This window comes from Micromesistius poutassou (genome assembly GCF_964030765.1).
Source record: "Micromesistius poutassou genome assembly, chromosome: 16".
Lineage (NCBI taxonomy): Eukaryota > Metazoa > Chordata > Actinopteri > Gadiformes > Gadidae > Micromesistius > Micromesistius poutassou.
This window is the reverse complement of record NC_140286.1, coordinates 4247410-4270210: the sequence shown is the minus strand read 5'-3', so window position 1 is coordinate 4270210 and position 22801 is coordinate 4247410. Positions and strand designations below refer to the sequence as shown.

At 42.2% G+C, this 22801-nt stretch overlaps 2 protein-coding genes across 2 annotated transcripts; one reads left to right on the top strand and one right to left on the bottom strand.

Annotated features, from left to right (window-relative positions):
• Positions 1-11388: 11388 nt before the first annotated feature.
• LOC311360638 (LIM/homeobox protein Lhx8-like) lies at positions 11389-14393 on the top strand (the record flags this gene model as incomplete). Its single annotated transcript, XM_084480737.1, has 8 exons — positions 11389-11457; positions 11668-11826; positions 12003-12124; positions 12486-12706; positions 13282-13388; positions 13701-13796; positions 13953-14118; positions 14329-14393. The coding sequence occupies 8 exons, from the start codon at positions 11389-11391 to the stop codon at positions 14391-14393; spliced, it is 1005 nt and encodes a 334-aa protein (XP_084336863.1).
• Positions 14394-15631: 1238 nt separating this feature from the next.
• Positions 15632-22694, bottom strand: bpnt2 (3'(2'), 5'-bisphosphate nucleotidase 2). The gene is made up of 8 exons (XM_084480887.1): positions 22146-22694; positions 21376-21448; positions 21062-21208; positions 20426-20585; positions 19804-19899; positions 18952-19113; positions 18440-18577; positions 15632-18071 (listed from the first exon to the last, which is right to left on the bottom strand). The coding sequence occupies exons 1-8, from the start codon at positions 22295-22297 to the stop codon at positions 17929-17931; spliced, it is 1071 nt and encodes a 356-aa protein (XP_084337013.1). The 5' UTR covers positions 22298-22694; the 3' UTR covers positions 15632-17928.
• Between the last annotated feature and the right edge of the window lie 107 nt (positions 22695-22801).

Below are 22801 nucleotides of genomic sequence, written 5' to 3'. Positions count from 1 at the left end.
CCCCCCCCCCCTCTCTCTCTCTCTCTCCACCCCCCCTCTCTCTCTCTCTCTCTCTCTCTCTCTCTCTCTCTCTCTCTCTCTCTCTCTCTATATATATATATATATATATATATATATATATGGTATATATACTATTAGTACATTTGCTGTTGGCTAAATTATGTTTGAATGTACAGAGAAGGGAGGCAGCGTTATATGCATTTTGATAGAGAGAACCAAAGAGAGAGAGAGAGAGAGAGAGAGAGAGAGAGAGAGAGAGAGAGAGAGAGAGAGAGAGGGGGTGGGGGGGAGAGAGAGAACAGAGAACAGAGAAATGTAGAGAGTTGTATCAACATAAATACACACTCAGAGAGCTCTTTCTATTGTCCACCAACAGATCTGAAAGATACATGTGAACACGTGTGTGTGTGTGTGTGTGTGTGTGTGTGTGTGTGTGTGTGTGTGTGTGTGTGTGTGTGCCATTGACTACATTGCTTTCATTGACTCATTGACTCAGTGGAAGAAAAACAAAGACACAGGAACTGATGTTTGTTTTGTTTGTTTTTGTGTATTTGATGACAGATACACAACGTACATTCACCGCCCTACACAAAATGTACATCCATTAGTCGAATTATGCATGTGTGTGTGTGTGTGTGTGTGTGTGTGTGTGTGTGTGTGTGCCAACAGGCTCCATTCAATCCTCAGTATCTACAATAACAGATTATACTGGCTACTGGATAGGTAAGGAGTGAGTAGAAGGCAGGTTTGATCGATCACATGATGCAGTTGCACCACTTAACTGGATAATACTTAAAAAAATTAAAGTATATTAATCTCAATGTTAACATTAATTATAATTATTATTAATTATAATTATTAATTAATTATTCTAATTAATTATAATTAGAAATAATATTAATTATTTGTCTTTGAATTAAAAAGTTAAGTGGTGTATATAAGTGAAGGTATGGCTCCAGCAGAAGTGACATCAGTGTGCGAAATACGGGGGGGTCCGGGGGGGCTGCCCCCCCCCCCCCCCCCCCAGATTAACCCATGAGACCCCTGAAAGCCTCGAAAGCAAAATTTGAAGGTTTCAAATGTTATTAAAAAAATATATATATATATATATCATTGTCACTAATGGTCATTTAAATGTGTTTAAGCTCACCATGTCCAGTATTCAGAGTTTTAAACATTTATTCACAAATATGTTCTATTTTTTTGCCAGGCGGAGCCAGCCAGTCCTGTGCGCGTATGCAAATTAGCCATGTGCGCCAAACAGAAGAAGGGCCCTATCTTGCGCCCGGTGCAATTGACTTTCTACACCGACGCATGTGTCGTTGCTAGTTTGCACCCGGCGCAAAGCTGATTTTCCCCCGCAGCAACCAGGCACCACTACACTTGCGCCTGGAGAGGCGTGTCGGCGAAAAGCAGGGGCGTGTTCCGGCGCAAATGATACTTGGTGCTATTTTAGTGATCTAAAAAATGCGCCAATGCAATTGCGCCACTGACCGAAAAATACCTGGTCTATAGCGGATAGCGCAGTTGTTGTTGCTATTTTCCATGGCAGGTCGGAACTACAACATAGCCTACGCTTACACACACGTAGGCTATAAGCACAAACATGCAAACTATTAACCTGATTTAAATATTATGATGTCAAAGATTATTCATACGTGTGAAACTGCATAGAAATAGCGTGTGGATTGTGAAAACATTTCCATAGGGCTGCATGAATGAACATGAATGAAGTATAGTAGGCTATGCCATGCGTTAAAATAATAATAATAACAATAATACATTCGAGCAAAGTAGCCTATATTCCAGGCTTCTAAAACAAAATCTAGTTTTATGGTAAATGATTGGTTAAATGATTTGGGAAAGAACAGCTGATACAGCGGTAAGTTGTACTTTTAAATCAATGCATCTGCAAACACCGTACAGCAAACACATATGTTCTTGACCCAGACATCGTGTACAAGCCCATTACTTTTAGGATTGATGAGTATTTGATCGTGAGAAAACATAGTTTTACCGCGAGTGAGTGTTTAAAAGAATGAATGAATGCGGGTGATTCTTGGTGTGCGCGTGTGTGTGCGCGCCCATCTGTCTAAACACACGCAAATTAAACACGTAACGCATAATGCAGTCCATGGCGATGTATATTAACAGGGGGACACATGCATATTATGAACACAAGTCGACAACGATAATGTATACAATACTGGTAACAAACGATGTTTGTTAATGTATTGCCGCATAGGCCTATCATTAAATAGACCCACAGTTGCGGCCATCGAGGACCGCGTCCGCATATGTTTTAAGTTGTCTTTGCCGCAATGTATGATGACGAATCAGTGTTTCTGAAGTTGGCGAAGAAAACGCTATTCCATGTGTTAATTAAACACATAAACTGAGCCATTCGAAGTTTGAAATTCATGTGGTCATGCATCTGTCTCAGCGGAGACTGCAAACGCGCTGTTAAAAATCAACTCGTCAAGTCAAAATGCGCTGGCTCTAAAAGGGGATGGGAGATGCCACTCTCATTGGTTTATTGCATGTTACGCCCAAAACACACCTACGGGTTTCAGCCCAACCCATTTTAGATTTGGGCCGGGCGCAAAGCTCATTTATCTCGCCGTCATAATAGCAACAGCGCCATAAAACCGCCCACAAAGTACTTTGACTTTGCGCCTTGACGTCTGCTAAGTATGCTATAGGCCTACAGCATGAGAAAAATTTAGATCGATATTGCGCAACAATCGGGAGATATGGACCCCCCCGAATATTGAAGGGTATTTCGCACACTGGACATAATGCATGGTTTAGCATCACATGATTATATTTAGAGCCACACACACACACACACACACACACACACACACACACACACACACACACACACACAAGCACCCTGACGACCAGGAAGGGAAGGGAGGCTGAACAGTAATGGGCACACAGGTGTGTGAGTGTGAGGAAGAGTGTGTGCGACCGTGCCAACTTCTGGATATATGGGAGTGATCGAGTCATCAGCCGGCTAGTCTCCAGAACCCCCATTCGGATACCCCCCACCCTCTGTTTTACATCCGACACGAGACTTGCGCTACAGAAACACACTGGGACGCGTCACTGAATGTCCTGAACTATAGAATGAGTGTGTCTTGAGAATCTCTCCCTCACTCCCCTATGGAGTGGTTCTCATGTTACATTCAGACTGCCTGCACCGCCAAAGAGCTGCTTTTGGTTTGTGTTGGCAGATGATGTGAATAAATTACACTCAGCCAGGGAATCGACTGCCACTCTGCCAGACAGACCAGACCCCCATACACTTCCTCTGGGGGAGTGTGATGTTTGTGTGTGTGTGCTTGTGTATCTGTATGTGTGTGTGTGTGTGTGTGTGTGTGTGTGTGTGTGTGTGTGTGTGTGTGGGAGCATGCGTGTACGTGTGTATGTGTGTGTGTGTGTGTGTGTGTGTGTGTAAATGTGATTTTGCGTGTGTGTGCGTGTGTGTGTAAATCCCAAACCTCTACAGGTGCAGATGGCATACTTAGGCGTAAAATAGATCATATATAATTAAGTTATCTATTTGTGATACAATGATTTGTTGTTTTATGATCATTGATAATAATATTATAATAAAACTATCATTAGCACCACTTCATAAAATGACTTTAACTTAATGCAAAGTGACAGCCAACAGAAGGGTAGAGGAAATAGCTGTCATCGGTGTAGATTTAACCTACCTATGTAAAAGTTTAACACTGATCACAAAGCATTTTGTATATAAGTTTGGATCACATTCATGAACCCTCTTTTCATTGAGCGCATTGAACATGACCTATGCTAAATTGCAGTAATGCTTACTCTCATCTTGTGTTTGTTATGAAGAGAAATTTGAGAAATTTGAGAAATGAAAAGCAATCAATTCCATAATAATCCGGGGATTATGGGAATATATTTTACTTTCCAGGCTAGAATGCAGGTTTACATCTCGGTTGTGTAACCGTTTAGAACAATTGATCGTCGAGTAGATACAAGTGTATTACAAGTTTGTTTGAAATGCTCAAACACATGCAGACGCACGCACACAGGCACACACACTCACTCACTCACTCACTCACTCACTCACTCACTCACTCTCACACACACACACACACACACACACACACACACACACACACACACACACACACACACACACACCGTTATTTACCACTCAATTGCAGCAGTGCAGTTTACTCAGAATGTTGGAATCACACAATAAAAGGAATAATTCAATAATTTAAAGATAAAAAATTCCATGGTTCAGTTACTATAGTGACCATGACCACATATTGCTTATTCGCTATGAAATACCCGGCGCTCTATGTTGATGTAGCGCCCAAACAGCGGCCAACCGGACGTTTACCTCCATTACCTCGCTTTGTTTACCATGTGCGACAGCCCAGAATAACCTGTCACTCAGCGTGCGCTATTCAAGCGTTTCCTCCAATAGCGTGACTCGGACACGCCGGAGTGGGCGGGCTGTGACTTAAAACAGGATAGAACGAAGAAAACAAGATGTGACAGAAATGAACTTTTCACAAAGGACAGGAAGCAGGGAGACACGTCAAAGAGAACGGGAGGGAGAGATAGCAGGAGTGATATGGGGGAGGAGGAGGTGAAGAGGGAGGGGAGGGAGAGAGGGAGATGAAGTGAGAGATGAAGAAGGAAGGCGACAGGGAAATAAGAAGAGAAGAGAAAACGAAAGCGAGGGATTGAGAATGAATAGACAGGAAGGAAGCTGGCGAGAGAGAGGGAAGAAGAGAGAGACAGACAGGTGGGAGAGAGACTGAGAAAACGTGACAGGGAGACAGTGAGAGATAAAGAGTGCGACAGAGAAAGAAGGAAAGAAAGAAAGAAGATAAAACAATTGTGTGGAAGCTGGCCCTCACCGTTTCGGTTGCTTTCCTTCATTTTTGGGTATGGTATTGTTTGTTATGGTCAAGATATGAGTAGATAAAGAACAGTAGCAGGGTAGTGCGTCACTGGCAGAGCGATGAAAGTTTTCTTATAACAGCTGGGATTCAAAGGACCACTTCATAACAAAGTGGTCCCTGGCAGACACACGGTTGGAGCTTCATCCAGGGTTGGGGACAAACTAATAACATTAAAGGTGAAAATAAATAACACGGAACATTAACTTATGTTGAGTATGTTAAGTAATGTTGAGTAATGTAAAGTTATATTATTCAGTATTCACGGTCTAACAAACCCCTACCTGATCCTTAAAGAACTGTCTCTATTCACTGTCAAACCCATACCGGCTCCCTAAAGAGCTGTCTCAGTATTCACGTTCTAACCCCTACATGCTGTTTAATGACCTGTCTCTTTGTTTACTGTCCAACCCTTACCTGCACCTCAAGAACCTGTCTCTGAAATCACTGTCTTACCCCTACCTACTCCTTAGACACCTGTCTCTGTACTGTCTAACCCCTACTGCTCTTTAATGACCTGTCTCTGTATGATAGAATTCTTATTTACAATTTGATTTACTTCTAAACTGTACCAAATGGTTTCCCCTGCTCTATACTTTTAAACTGTAGCAAATCGTTATACTTTTAAACTTGCTTTATCATAAGACAGAGCTGCAGATCTGGGGACCACAGCAGACAATTCTGTTTGGTTAGTAACAAGAAAAAAAGTGTGATACATACATATTTCATGTATGGCTGGTGGGCAAACAAACAGTCAACCAATATGGATCACATTTTTCCCTCCTTTGAGCACAATCCCAATCGGGGGTTAAATCCCCCCTCTCTCACACACACACACACACACACACACACACACACACACACACACACACACACACACACACACACACACACACACACACACACACACACACACACACACACACACACACACAAAATGTTCTGTACTATGTTTCTTCTAATGAGCTTTCATCATCAGGGGATCATTTCTTACATTCCGTTACAATAAATACCAGAACGCTGGTCGGGTCCACTTAAAAAAAGTAATGTTCCTCAGACAGAACCTTTGTGGAAATATTACATTACAGCGGTCTTTAGTCATCTTGCTGCGCACATGAAAGACCCGTATCCATTATTCATGCTCAAGTATTTCAGTGCCACATATCAAAGAGCCCGTAGTTAAGGTTTGGTCTGTTTTGTAACAAAAGCACTAGCAAGATCTCGGTGCTTTTGACAGAAAATGTAAATCTGGGAAGAAGGCTAGCATGCTAGCTAGCCTCCTGAGGAGATGGGAGGGGTTGGTTTAAGCACACTTGAGGATTGGGGGTTTGAAACTCAAACCATAGCAAAAAAAAACCATTGTGGATAATTAATGGAACCTCACAGAACTACAACAGGCTTGTGGTAAGCAAAACAGAGAATACAAGTGGTAAAAAGCTAAATACAAAAGGATTGGAAGAAAAATGCTCAATATATATTAAGTAAAATAAGAATTAGATGCATAATCATAAAATCATTATAGCTTAAAATGTAATAAAACATATTTTGAAAATCTTTCTTTCAATTTTATGGGCTTGCTGTAAAGCGTATTGGAATCTAAGAGAGCAGGTTCAATGTATTGTGAAATGCATGACCTTCATAGAGCAATACTCCTGCAACAAGACACATGTAGCACGACCCTGGAATATTACTATTTACCATTTTGTAATTTAGCAGACACTTTAATAAAAAGGGACTTCAGTTACAGGTCTTTGAGGAGCAGGTATGTTATCTTGCTCTAGGAGAAAGATGTCTACCTACAGGCAGGCACACTGGGGACATTGGGTTTCAAACCCAGTTGCCTCCAGCTGGGAGTCCCATACTCTAACCACTACTGATGTATGTAGCGTACGCAATTTGTAATTTCTATTAAAAAGAGCCATTGATCAATTTCATGAGTGAAGATGGAGGTACTTTTTCAGGATTTACATTGTGCAATGTAATGTGCAATTTACGTCTAGTGCAGTATCAAACCGACTGAGTAGTCGGTATGATACTGCACTAGAAGTCTTCTAATGACAATACTGACCATTTCTAAGTTACAGGAAACTCTAGCCTTCTGATGTAATATCCTGTCGTATCACTGTGGACTTCAGCATCCAGGACATCCCTTGCGTTGCCAGGTGAGGCAGAGCTTGTCTGTCATTGGTCCGTGGGCCGATTAAGACCAGATGTGGCCCTTCTCTGATTCCACCCCTACTCTGCCCCTTTCTCCTTATTTGGGTCATGGTGATCGGGTGCCAAGGCTTTGTGTGAAAGGGATGCCGACGACGTATGACAAAAGCATATAGGCTTTCTCTTCTATACACTTTAATGGACAATTGACTAAAACATACATTATTAGATTAATTGTCTCCTAAACCTATCTTGTAAGTGTCCTAGCATCTTCCCTCTTCCCTCTGTATCTGTCCTAGGTATGTGGAGTCTGAAACTGTGAGGAGGCCCATGTACCCACAAATACACACACACACACACACACACACACACACACACATACACACACACACACACACACACACACACACACACACACACACACACACACATGCATACACAAACACACACGTACACACAGACACACACACACACACACACACACACACACACACACACACACAAACACACACACACACACACACACACACCGATCTAAAGCTATCATATTCCTGAGTAATCTTACCAATATACATGCTTTTATGCACTCGTACATGCACATGCATTAACACAGAAAACAGAAAATATAATAGAGCAAACAGACAGAGAGATATGCCAAATTCTGTGGCTATGTTTCAAGAAAACTGGATTTTCGATGTTTTGGGATGCTGTAGTGGTTTTGGTTAAGACAGGAAACCAAGCCCATTGACAAACATGGCCAGCGCTCACGAAACATGACATCATACGAGACAGTGAACACAGCGACAGACGCAATATCTGAATATCTGGTAGACCAGATCAGAAAACAGCTTGAAAAATATTGTTTTATGTGTTATTTCCGATTACAAATGTCCCAAAATGTGTCCATTAATGCAGTTTAAAAACACTAACAGTCACAAGCAATATAATCCTTGGGATTTTACCAAGAATTCCTTCCATTTTGATCAACTAATCAATTTAATGATCTCTCACCTCATATTCTTCATATTTTTTTCAATATCCTATAAACATCTAATCAACTAATCAAATCATGCAAACATTTGACATTCATAATGAACAGCATTCAATTAAATTGTCAGGTGACTGAATGAGCAGGTGCCAATATATACAATTCCTCTCCAGAGCACACACTCAGACAACTTGAAGTTGCTGAAATTACGGATTACCATTTTAATCTCTTCTAGTGGCTGAATAAGTGTAGGTTATTCACCTGTTGAAGAGAGAACAGCTGATTGGCTGGCCCTTTTGTCTGTCTCAGCTGTAGCACCTCCCACTTTAGGCCATTATGCCCCTACCCTGGCAACCCCGCAGTATGGTTTGAATGTGGTAGACACTGCAGTCTCCAGTGTTGTCTATTGGCTAATTCCACTCACACCTGGTGATATAATAGGGGCCCTTCAAATGCTCACTCTCACAAGAGGAGGACTGGATTAAGGTAGTGAGGTCTGCTACAGCGAGTTTTTGGAAAGAAGTACATCTGAAGTGGACCACTGGGGGTTTTGACAATAACAATGACAAAGATTACAATCCATTGTAATTATTCACTATGTATTTCCTTGAGGAGAAAAGTGTGTGCCATCACCCTTAAAACTACAATAGGCAATTTGAAGAAAATAGCCAGAGTAAACTTGATTTTGACAGTATCAAATCAAAAAAAATCCCACCCCTCTCTTCATGCCTCCCTCCAAATCCATCCCCAAAGCACATCACTAGCTCTCTAGCTTTAGCAATAGGTTTGTCTTGCCTTGTGGAAGACTCTGGTCATGCAATGAGTGCACAGGCAGGTAACCAGGTATAAGGTAGATAGGTAGGGGGACGGGCTTGAAGGCCTGTGGGGATGTAAAGAGAATTTCATTTCTTTCAACATGACAATAAATGCTTCTAGAACAAATTGCCAGTGTAACTATTTTGAAATGTTATTTTCTGAAATAAATTAAATAAATGTTAGAAAAACATACGTTACAAATGATTTTTTTTTAAAATTATTATTAGGCTGCTATTCTAATCATTACATTCGCATTTAAATAGTTTTGTGAGTCTTTAGATCATGCAACTTGGATGGATGCAGTCTTGAAATCCAAGAATAGAAGAGACAAATTGGTTATGCAGATAGAACTATATTTTACTGACTGGAATAACTGGAATAACAATATTACAATTATTATATGCATTATTTTAAATTTGATATGAATGTAAATATTTGCATCAATATTTGTATATCATTAAATATGTGCAGGCTTCGTCCTAAAGAGATGTAGGCCTACGAACACAAATCATGGGAAGGCGTTATTATTACAACCACGATCAAATCTATCCTAAATCGACATCATTCTCCTTTAGCTGACTATTTTTTTTCTTTTTTTTACTATTAATTCGTCCGTTTTGAGAACAAACTCCTTGACTGAGAGCCGACTTTGTCCATCTCGTTGTTTCTCAGTCAGATTACTCCCCCCCGGAAATAAGGATTAATAATAGCGATAATAAAGCTGTATATAGGCCTACAGAATCCAAGATGCTAATTAGAAAGAAAGAAATACAAATATTAAACTTTGTTTCTTTCGATCATATTCTCTATTGAAAATAATTTATTATAAAATATATAATTTTATTTTGCCTTCAATATTCTATTATTCTATGGAAAATTGATACAAATAATTATGTAGACCTACAATTCATGTGCTCGAACATCGAATTAAACAACTTGGACTAGACCTATTTGTTTTCAGATTTGATTTTAATTATAAGATCAATTAAAAATATATATTTTTTTAAATTGTCCGATTTCCAGACACTAGGCCTATACAAATTCACAAAAGCTTCAAGTGTGTGCTTAGGTTTAATTGTAAGAAACAGGCTTTAAGGACAGAGTAAACAAGTTCGTTAGGAAGCATAGGCCTATGACCCACATCATTTAAAAGAATGACTTAAGCTCTTTAAATAACATCGAGGAGGGTTTATGAAGTAGGTGGGAGGGGCAGACAAGAAGGCACACTTCGCCTGGAGGTATTAAACCAAAATAAAAGGGAAAGAAGACTCCAGCACTGGTGTAGAGGTTGAGAGCATGGAGTAGTTTGCCCCATACAACACTTTATATTCACCTTCTGCGATTTCAACATTTGGACTATTTGCCTTTGGGTTGAGAGTAGGACTCTGGATTTACAGAAGACGCCTTGATGAGGACTGTTAAGTTCAGTTTGCACAGCGCGGTGAGTAATGAGGCTAAAGTATTTATGCAAACAAAAACATCTGGCAATCAGAACAAGGACAACAGGAAGTCAAGTGGCCCATGCCAGCGTTGTTTTATTTTAATCCATATTTGTTTGGCCACTTTACTGCAAGGCTAAACACATTTAGTAGCCATATGCCCGTATATGGTCAAATTATTAATTTTAGGATAGAAAATAACCTAGGAAAACAAACGTTAAAGACAACGAAATAGAGTTGATTGATTGCTGTAAATTGTTGACTATGGCAATAATTCAATCATTTGTCTCCGATATTCATAATCTTAAAATACGTTTAGAAATCCATTACATTCCCTTTAGGCCTCCGTTTTAAAATGGCCCCTCAAACTCAATGACGTCAAACCCAATATGGACAAAACGGAACTGCAAAATAAAGACGTATTTATAAGATCAACGGCAGGTGATTGTGATCGATGACAGGTGAGCGTGTGCCACCAAGGCCCGTGTGCGCGTGGCTCGGAGCAATCAGCCCGAACGAGTTGCAGCTGTGAGCGCGTGTAGGGAGGGTGACGTGATACTAACGGCGTTATACAATATCTGGAGAACATTAAACCACACACACTGCTGCCGCATTAAAGGACAGGTGTCAGTGAACTTGTAAGTAAAGCTAAAGTATTCTTGGCCTCGCTGTTGCACCGGAAAAAAGTGAGGTCTGCCGAATTGTCTTTCTTGACGCCGCTCCATCGATAACCTCTGAAAATATACGCTTAGGTCTTCACTTAAAAAAACTAAAACGGTTCGGTATAACTTTGTACATGGTGTATAGGCTACAGAATAGCGTAGAAATAAAAAAGTATTTCATTTGACCTTATTATTCTATTCAAAACTAAAGCCATAGCCTTCACCTGTCAAAATGGCCTACAGTAAAATGTCATCGTACGTCGGTTCAACAGACGACAGCTGATCCCTGACATCACGACGCATGCCAGGGATCCGCTGGTTGACGACATGGCTTTGTTTTGGGCTCTAGACGTCTGGCTGATCGTGTCGCCATGTCGGTGGGAGAGCGGCTTCTGACCGACGACTCCTTCCCAGTTTTTCAGGAGGAAACCAACGACTTTGTAAGTCTTAAGGTGTGTGTGTGTGTGTGTGTGTGTGTGTGTGTGTGTGTGTGTGTGTGTGTGTGTGTGTGTGTGTGTGTGTGTGTGTGTGTGTGTGTGTGTGTGTGTGTGTGTGTGTGTGTGTGTGTGTGTGATCCCAAACACTGACAATATGTTATAAAGAATAATCTGCCATAAATTAACTAATGCAATTGACCTGACCTTTCCCAGGGCTCCTCCGGGCCTGATGATCTTTTTGAGGAGGAGGACTCTTATTCTCCTTCATCCCTCATCTCCTCCTCCTCATCGCGACCCACCGTGAGCTCCGTGCAGTCGGACACCCTGTGCACCTCCTGCGGCCTGGAGATCGTGGACAGATACCTCCTGAAGGTCAGAGCGGACCAATATAAAAACAACCAAAATATGTTTTAATTAATTTTTTGTATAGCGAACTCTAACTAACAGATTTTAAAGTTGTGATAGGTACCCTAAATGTTGCCATATGAACCCATTAAATTAGCGTCCTTATTTAAAAATGACTGTCTCCACGTTGTTGTCTACTTTAGGTGAACAACTTGTGCTGGCACGGGCGCTGCCTCTCGTGCAGCGTCTGCCAGACGGCGCTGGGACGGCACGTGAGCTGCTACATCAAAGACAAGCAGATCTTCTGCAAACTCGACTACTTCAGGTAAATAAAGATCAAAGGCATTCAAAGACGGAAGCATAGCCTAGACGTTTCTAAGACGTTTACCTATTTTATTTGCTTTACCCTATATTCTATATCGACATTTCGATGTTTGAAATAATGTGAGTGACCTTTTTATCATTTAAAAAAATGAGAAATGATTTTGAGTGGATATTTGAACTCAACTAATGAACTCATTATTATTTATATATACAAATTAAATAAAAAGGTGAGGTCTTTGGCCTAATAAATAATAAATGAATAATAATGGTTAATTGAATTCAACGAACCTAATTGCATGTTACTTGTCTCCCTTTAACCGCGCTATTTTGTAAAACAACATAACAATGATGCTCTTCTGCAGGAGGTATGGTACGCGCTGCGCGCGCTGCGGCCGCAACATGCACTCAAACGACTGGGTGCGCCAGGCACGCGGTCGGACCTTCCACATCGCCTGCTTCTCCTGCCACTCGTGCAAGAGGCAGCTGTCCACCGGAGAGGAGTTCGGCTTGGTGGAAGACCGCGTGCTCTGCCGTCCGCATTACGACATCATGATGGAGAACATTAAGCACACGCAGGAAAGCAGTGAGTGGACCGGACGATTATCAATGCAGTCGCGTGTGAGCAACAATTCACTGAAGTGATAGACCATGTCACCAGATTTCCCCAATGCAATACACCGTGACGGAGATAGCTATAGGTTGGGTAAATAAGCTACAGGTGGTAAAGCTTTTGGTAGACCCACCTATTTATTTTCAAAATTTAAAATGTAGCCTATACCTTTTTACGACCAATTCTGGAAGCACTGTTTTTGTGATGTCAGATCTTGAATGTTTTATTTTTCCTAACTATTTTCTCTTTTCTGTAGCTCATACTGAATGTTTTTTTTTTTTTTTTAAAGAGTAGTTAATTTCCTTTTTAAAACAAGTTTATTTTATTTGTGTTAATAAATACAATAAAACGAAATGTCACTAAAATAAAATCAACAAATAATGGATAGTCCTTTTGACATGGAGACCTTTTAAGGTACAGGAAGTGGTCATCACCAGCTATCAAAGCTGGGGATTAACCAGTTGAGTCACTCTGCCCATGCCCCCTGTAGGTCCATCTGGTTAGTAGGTCTGTGCTTTAACCTGCTGGCCTGTCTTTTTTTCTCTCAGATAAAGTCCAAGTGGAGGAAACTGATCCTTCAGACCAAGACTTCAGCGGTTCAAAATCCAAGCCCACCAAGAGAGCCAGGACCAGCTTCACTGCCGACCAGCTAGAGGTATACTGCCTATTAAGATGGCCAGTTGAGATGGGAAACAGCACAATCACGATGGAGGTGAAGTGAATATTTGAGCTAAAAGGCCTGTATTATACTATCCGGTGTGGTGATGTTCATTAGCCATTACAAAATCACACCCAACATATGTTTGACACACTGATCAGCCTACCCTAGTGGACTGTACCATAGGCCGTCCATAATGCATCTGGGTGGACACGCCCACATGTTGGGTTTGATTTTGTGATGGCTAATCAACACCTTGCGGTAAAATAGGGGCCCTTTTGTAAGGTGAGGTTGCTGTGTTTTCTGTAGATAATGCAGTGCCAGTTTGCGAACGACAACAACCCAGATGCCCAGACGCTGCAGGTCCTGGCCGAGAGAACCGGGCTGAGCCGCAGGGTTATACAGGTATACAGAATTCACTGTCTGGCCATTTGGATAATTAATAAATCTGTTTCTCCACACAGGAATATGATAAGCCAGCGCTTCTATTGTTCCCTAAATATGTTGTGGGTACCAGGTGGTACCTCAGTAATATGTTCCTTCACTTCACCGGGTCTACAGGTGTGGTTCCAGAACTGCCGTGCCCGCCAAAAGAAACATGTGTACCCGAACCCGGGCCCGTCTACGGTCATGACGCTGATTCCTTCTGGTCAGCTGACGCCACCCCTGGATAACCTGCAATACTCGTCCTACATCACTTCAGACCCCACCATGACTTACATGAACAGTAAGTCCCTCACTGATGCCATTCAATTAAGGTCTTTATTGTATTTATTATGTCTTGATTTTGTAACACAGAATCCTTTTTTTTTTTTAATGAATGTTCCAATTCCAAAAACTCTCAACACCAAGTAAAGTACATTATGGGGCCAGTAGAACGGGTCATACAAGAATAATGTGAAGCATGATTTTGAATTGAGTCTTTTCTATTTAACAGTTGACTCTTCACCTGCACTACTGTTCAGACCAATGACTTCCCATTCAGTGACAAACTGCCAGTGAGCCACGCCTCAGCTCTGACTGGCCATTGGTCGACCACTTCCAAGGGCCGATTCTAATTGGTTGAAGGCTAACCATGTCTGTTACATGTCTGTAATGTCTGTAAATGAAAAATGGTTTCAGGGGCTATGCCACTTTTTTGAATTTGCTGTCAATTAATTTATTTGAAGAAAAAAATATCCAGGCACTTTGTTTGTAATACACACAAAATGTATTAATTGTTTTTGTCAATGAGTTTTCTTTAACATTATATAAAGTTAATTATGTTGATAAACATAGATTTATTTTAATTATCTGACTTAAGTGACTTCAGAACACTTTAAAATGAGAAAAAAAAGTAAGCTGTCAAGTTTGAAGATCTGGTTTAATGAACTATCCACCTGTGACCTTTGTGGCATCGATTTCTTGGCCAGGAGTTTTGTTTTCTGTTTTGTTTTATTGCTACCTTGGAAGTCGTGTGTCTGTATCGCTCTCTGTAATATTTTTGGTTTGTTACTCTTGATTAAGCAGGATAAGGGGCTGCCCATTTATTGCTGCAAATAAATTAAGATATTGCACAGAACGATGGAAATTCTATGATCTTGCAGCCATCCCCTGGTTGTTTTCTGTTCCATGAGACGGCTAAATATGATGTGGAAAAGGAAACAAGGTGCAAGGGGTGGCGTTACAAATTATTTCCTGTTTTGTTACGGATATATTCTACTGAAAACTAATTCTTGCTGATCGTTTAGAAGATTACTACAGTTGCTGGTCTCAATGGTGTATTTCAAAAATATATATGTTTACTACTGCTTGTAGTTTGTTTGCCAAATTTATCTCCAGCAACATGATTGGTTTAAACGAATAGGAAGCAAAATAAACAAACACCCGGCTCACCAAGATATGACCTTGTCTGCAGATTTATGAGAATATATTGCTCTCGCTCCTATAGTGGCATCAAGGGGCAACATTTACATCACATATCTATACCCTAGTGAAGTTTAAGAAACGGCGGTGGTAAATACATCTTAAGTAAAGAACCTAATATCCAGTTGATCAGCGAGACGTCTTACTCCTGACGTATCCCAAATAACAGTGACTTGGATAAAAGCGTCTGCTGAATGACTCATCACAATAATACCATTGTGTTCCAGCTACTCGCTGCTAAAGCCAGGCCCGGGGTTATTGATGACAGACAATGGACTCCACTAATGTCACCATGCACGAATATGGTATGTTTTTTTATTGGAAACTCACAATCCACCATCCACTTGGGGCGGTGTGTGTTTGAAATGTGAAACTAAGTTTTGTATTTTTAGTTATTACTTTTTAGTTATTACATTACAGCATACACAAACGGTATGTATGAAGGGAACCGTAGCTATTAGCATGTGACAATTAACAACTGATCAATTCATAATTCAATGATCGATCGTGACCTGAAAAGTTATCATTTATGGTTATTTTTACCTATTATCCCCATGTTTATTAATGGAATATAATATTTCATATAGATTTTTTGATCACGCATCACACACACAAAATAAATGCGTTTCATCACTCGTCACACAATTCCACAATATAACGCCAGTAACTTTGAAGTCTGGAATCTAAAAGTCATGATCACAAAAGACTGAAGGTCCATTAGGAGGAGCAGTTCCAAGTTCCACACACTCCATCACTGTGACAACACTCACAGGCAGGTCATGGTACTGGTGCAATAGAGCCAGGAGTTCCAGCCAGAGATGACTGAAAAGCCTGAATGAAGGAGGCCAGTGAGAGGAAGGTGTGTCCTGAGTGTGTGTGCGCCCATCAAGGTGGGCCGCAGACACTCTGCAGGCCCTGGTTCCTCTATACACTAGAGGCCCAGGACAGCACACAGCATGAAAATGGTAATGTCTGTAGATCAGGAGGGGAGATTCGTTTAGACACGAGCTGAGGCATGGCTCATCAACCCAATTGGGTCGCCGTTAAAGCCAACGACCCCCAGGTTAGACCACGAGGATGTGTCCGAGTACAGCGCAAGGGACTACCAGGGTTAACACAACATCCCTCACAAGTCCCAATATGAAATCACCAACCCGGTGAAGAGCTGTAGCCAGACATTCTGAGCCGTGCTCCACAAGCACTCTTGACGTCAGGCCTAGGTCTCACCATGCATGTACGAAAGGCACTCGTAAGAAAAACTTGCGTCAAAAACACAGAACATTGACAGCAGAGGAAACTTCTACAAAAAATAGTTTTACAAAGTAAAAGTCCTACCAGGTTTTTGAGCGAGCGCCATTCGAGACACTTTTTTTCACTGAAACAATTGTACATCTAATTTGTGCTTATTTGTTTGTACTTAATTAGCAAATCCCCACAGAAACAACTTTTATAAATGAGTATAGATAACTACTGGGATATCTATACTGAATCGGACCACCGGATATCAGCCAGACACAGCCATATCAGCTAGCAAACCTCCTTGCTAGCTTATGGACTTCCATCTCCAGACCCATTAATGCAACACAAATAATAGACAGCAAACAGGGCTTTTGATGTGAATCAGTATTGAGCAAGATGGCTTCAGTCTTCAGAACTAGGCTGCAATATGATTGCGTTGGGCCATTACGACTATTGACAAGACATTGATTAAACAGAAACCATCACTGGCTTTTTTCTAATATGAAGCAGTAATTCTCATATTATAAAAAAGGCACCCAAGGACGCCCAATTCTGGCGTCATTCAATACATTTTGAAGCTCAGCACTTATGTCCTTGCCTGTAAAACCGTAAAGTTGAACAGGCAGTGATAATTTGGCCTTATTCACCTAGTGACCGTCTTGATTCTAAACACTAGCTGCGTGGGGGAACTGAATATGGAATATACCAAGATGAGTGACAAGATGGCCACTAGGTGAATAAGTTCCATTTTACCAGGAGCAGTATGTAGATAAAACCAGTGAAATTATCCGTTGTTAGGACCACACATTGACATGAACACTTTTTATAATCACATGTATAAAAATCATGCATGAGATGCTCTAAACAAACTTAATTTGATGCATTTTTCTGATTTTAAATAGCTTGCGTGGTATTCTTCAGTATCATGTCTGCCAAAAAAACAGGATTGACCGGAGATATGGGGATATAACAGAGATGGGTTTATAGGGAAGGGGGTGTATCTAATGAGTGTTATCTAGACAGAGGGATAACACCAGCTACACAACCTTTCAGCCTCGGCCAGGGGTCAGGGGTCAAACAAAACCTGCAAAGAAGAGTCACGGCAACGATGTGTTTCACATTTCCCCGTAATCCTGATGTCAGGTGATATCTGGTTAAACTAGCTGGTTTACGAGGACGTCCCTGCGTCTCTGCTGGTTTCTACCACGGTTGTGCTCCATATTGCTACCGTAGCCACTTCGCTACTTAACAGATCGGGTTTCTTTTGTGTGTCTTTGTACAACGATGAGATGCGATTAAATGTCTTGGCTCATGGCTTCGCCGTACCATTTTGTCCGAACCATCTGTAGCTCTGTGTGTGTGGTTGGGTATGAGCGTGTGTTAAGTGGGTACATCAGTGCTTCTCTGGGACCCAGTTGGGCAGCTTCTCCAGCAGAGCCTTGTGGTCCAGGCCCACGGTGGCCACCAGGCCGCCGGTGTTGCCCTCGCTGCCACTGTAGTCGATGTTTTCCCCCTTGAGCGTAGTCATCTTGCCCCCTGAACACATGACCAGGAGACACACCGGTTCACCATCAGAACCACAAAGTCTTGTATTGCCGGTTAAAGCCCAGGCGAGTCACATACAAGGGATTTAGCGGTTTTTCCACACTGGGGGCAAAATGTAGTGTGTGCAGAATAAAACGATTCACAGAGACAAATTCCCTGGTGGATAGACTCTTGGATGGGTGCTCTTGGAAGGCAGTAATGGAGTAAATAGCTGCAGTAGAAAGTTAGTAGTGAAAGTACTGCAGGTTTGAGTAGTAGTGCTGGTGCCAGAACTAGTAAGCATCCTATCAAATGGGACACAGCCATAGTGTCGTGGCTACTGACGCCAAAGAAAATGCATGTGATTATGGTGTCATTACCCAGAGCTTCTACCAGGGCGGCGCCAGCGCAGATGTCCCACTTCTTGATGAAGGTGACATGGATGTAGACATCAGCCTGGTCTGAAGTGGTGGCCGTGTCATGAGGGAGGAGCTCCACAAGGGACAGGACCTTGTATCCTGAGAGAGACGGCAAACAGCAGGCAGGCAGGCGCAGGCAGGCAGGCAGGCAGACAGACACAGAGACAGGCCAAAGACAAAGTCCAAAATCAGAATAGGGTTTGTACATCAGATTGCATCATGGGATTTTTGTGGCGATACCTGTCCATTTTGTGATGACTCGAAAGAAGCTGCTGTAAAATCAACGTAAATATACCATAACTGTGGCAAATCTGAGCTTTGTTTGGCCATGCCTTGCATGAGAAAGTCGTGGCAGTTTCAAGCACAACAATATCTCCCCATAATGACACATAATTTCGCGACAGTCCTCTGCTTCTTAAAGTAAGCTAGCAAGCATTCAAAAAAAATTTTTACATCTGTTTTTTTACACTCACCGGCTCCGCCTGCTGGTGTTATGGTGGTAGTGTTCCCAAAGGCGTCCTGAATGAAGCTCTTCACCTTCCCTGCGTGCGAACGCGACACGATCACCTTGGGTGGGCTGCTGTTGTAGGAGGACCGCGCACGCACGTTGGTGCCATGGCCCACAAACGCCCAGGCTGGGGTCACCCATCAGGGGGTCACGTGGGGGTCGGGAGAGGGTCAAACATAGGATTGGTGGCAGAGCAGCCGAGTCAAACACACAGACCAACGGACAGATGCAAATACAGATGCATTGACAGACCATTGCACAGACAGACATAGGCAATGACAGACAGATGCACAGACAGACAGAGAAAGAGAGGGACAGGTTCACTATTTGTTCTTGGACCTGTTAAGAGCATCTCTACACCTTTGGGTGTGAGAGATTGTACAATAAACCATAAATTAAAATCCCTAAGTGTAGGTTAATAACTACAGGGAGCTGCTATATTGACATAAAGTAACCCGTAAGGATTTTAATTAAACTGTATACAGAGCTGACATACATTAATGCACTTGACACTGGTGACAACTTTGGGCTCTGACAGACTTAACAACACAAACATGTGTAACATGACTGGTACCATGTGTCACATGACTGGTACCATGTGTCATTAACGGACTAACACACAGCCAGCTGGCGTGACCCCTCACTTTGCTGGTGTTTTTTTTCCCACAATCCAATTAAATCCTGATCCCATTCCACTCATCCTCCCCCACACACTAAGCATTTAGAACGAGAATGCCTCTAGACAATTAAGGTCCATTGGTTACTGAGCTCTAGCCTGTTATGAATGAAAGTCAAAATCAAAGGTGACATTGATTACCGGTGTCTCCGGTGAAGGGCTTGTGTATGACTCCGATGACTGGTTTACCGGCCACCGCCACACACACCATGGTGGTGACGTACTGGGACAGGTTCTCTACAGAGAGCGAGAGAGAGACAGAGAGAGAGGTGGGGGTGAGATCAAGGGAGGCAGGGGAGGGGATTCAGAGCAGGAAAGAAAGGGTTTGGTTTTATGGTGAAGGAAACACAAAGACATGAATAATGGTGAGGTTGTGGCTTTTTAATTTCAAAATAAAGTCAACACTCAGAAGACTGGAACAACAGGCACAAGACTGGAACAGACAAAATGGCCCACAAGCACCAAGGATACAATCGTAAACCTAGAATGCAATTGTTGTGTCCCTTGTCACCTAAGTACTTAACAGTACTAGTAGCTTAGCGTGGTTAGGCTGTAGCCAAACAAGTTAAGCTCATCGGTTAGCTGTTCTTTTTGTCAAGAGTATGTCTAAAAATTATACATTTAAAAACATACACTATGCAAGATCTGCACACCCTGCTCCTCACCCCTCTCTACTCTGTCCTTTTGGTCGGAGTGAACTTTGGACATGATTAGGTTGTTACGCAGCAAGATGCCCATTAACCAATCAGTGCACCAGACCTACCGGTGTACTCCTGGGTGCCGTCCAGGGGGTCGATCCACACGGTGACCGTGTGAGCAGGAACCTCCTGCCCCAGGGGGATCTTCTCCAGGATGTCAGACGGGATGTCCCTGTTCCAGACCTCATCCTCACCCCCAGAACTGTCGTGCTCCTCGCTGTTTACCTGCACAGGACACACACACACACACACACACACACACACACACACACACACACACACACACACACACACACACACACACACACACACACACACACACACACACACACACACACACACACACACACGTTATTATTTTAGCCTAGCGCTAGGGCTGGGATTTGCATGGTTGGCATTGCTGACACAAGAGAATTTGACACACCTTATCTCTAAATAGATTTCTTTAAACAAATGATGTCCCATCGTGAATGTAAAGAAAATAAGTAGTTAGCTAAGTAAAAGTATGCTCCTCTACCGCTTTAGCTTGTCAAACCTGATTGGTGAAGCTAGATGCCTCCGGATGTGCTAGGCTGTTCAGCCTGCTTCTTGATGACATGCTGCATTCACTCTATGTCCCTTTTAATCACAGCTTTGGCCATGTAACTAAATGTAGAAATTTAGAAATGTGTAATCTGTGTTTCCCATCACGCCGCATGTACCTTGAGCGCAGGGTACGTGTTCTTCATCAGGTAGAACATCTTCTTGTGGGACCTGAGGTCACCAAGCGTCATTAACTCATTGGCTCCCTCTTTGGTCTTGCCCTTCGACCTCTGGTCCAGGGTGTTCTCCTCTCTGACTTTCTTCACCTAGGGGCGGGTCAAAAGATTAAAAGACAAAATAAAGATTTTTTTTTTTTATGCAGTTTTGGAGAAGGAACGAATCTTCCACAGAGAAGTGCGTGACTTTGGACCCATCAGAGTAAATTGGGGCATTGCCTTTAACACAGGGAAACGTAACTATTAATAGTTCTCACCTCTTTTCCTCCCTGCACCGCCGCTTCCACAGACAATGCGAGCAGATCCCTCAGATCCACTTTGCTTCCCTGCCTGCACACAGAGACAGAGACAAAAGATTGATAGACAGATAGATAAGACAACAGAGAGGAACCATACAAAGTGAGAAAACTGTAGATATTCTGATAAGCATGACATGATTTGCAACAACATTTCAGTCAGAAATCCAGAGTTCCATCTCAAAGTGACAAAAGAAAGAACAATGTTGAAGAAATTTGAATTGATTTATTAACATGCTACTATAGTATAGCCCACATATCACTTTCTTATCTCTCCTCAGGATCATTATTTAAGTTTCTGACCAGCAGGCAAATAAAAGGATAAGTACCTTGTCCAAATGCTGATAATGAAAACTAAGTTAATTATTCCACTTTAATTGAGAACATGTGCAATGCCCTCTAAAGATTCTTTACGACAATATAATACGTTTTTCTTTTTTACATATAAATTCCGGAAACGTCCACCTCCAGCGAGACAGCCACACCTGGGCATCATGCAGATGACACGTCACCCCCTACCTCAAGCAGCAGTATCACCAGTGAAAACTACGTTCAGTATTACACTACAATTGATAACATATGCCATGCCCTCTACAGATTAATTTTTCGTTAGTGTCACATTATTTATAACATAATGGTGATGCACACTGGTTGGAGGGCCCCAAGGGACTCCAGAATCGCCACTGAGGGTAACGATGTAGTGTTTGAGACTAAAAATCCCAACGACTGACCTGAAAGCAGCCACCCGGTTGGAGATGACTCCAGCATACAGATGGTAGATCACTCCGACTCCCAGGAGGCAGAAGATGGCCACACCGAGAGGCGACAGGCGGATACCCATCGGTGCCATTGTATCGTGTGTTGCTATAATATTATCGCTCATTAAACTCGTACACACAGTCCCTACGACCTGATGTACAGTCTGCTTACAATAGCACAAACTAGAGAGGGTTTGGATCGCTAACTCGCACGACACCCTTCCAGGACACACATTCTCCAGCAATGCCTGCTTGTTCACGTACAACCGTACACAACACAGGGGTTTGAAGTATATACAAGCAAAAGGGGATCTGTTGTCTGCTAGCCAGTTTAGCAGTCTGACAGTCAAACAAAATCAAGCTAACCAAACACAACGATACGCGAGTGTCGTTGCTATTCGTGCTGTCATTCCGCTGCTACAGGTATATCCCAAGCCCCAGGTGATTGTCCGGGTACAGTGCATGAACGGGTTTTTCATGTAAATGTGAAGAATACTGAACCATAGAACAATCACATCTCTGTCATTTTAGCTATACGTTTACAGTGGGCGGGGCTGACGGGTGTACGTCACGGAGTGACGTACTCTTCCGGGGTTCTCTTCCGGGGTTACCACCAACGTCGACGGAGA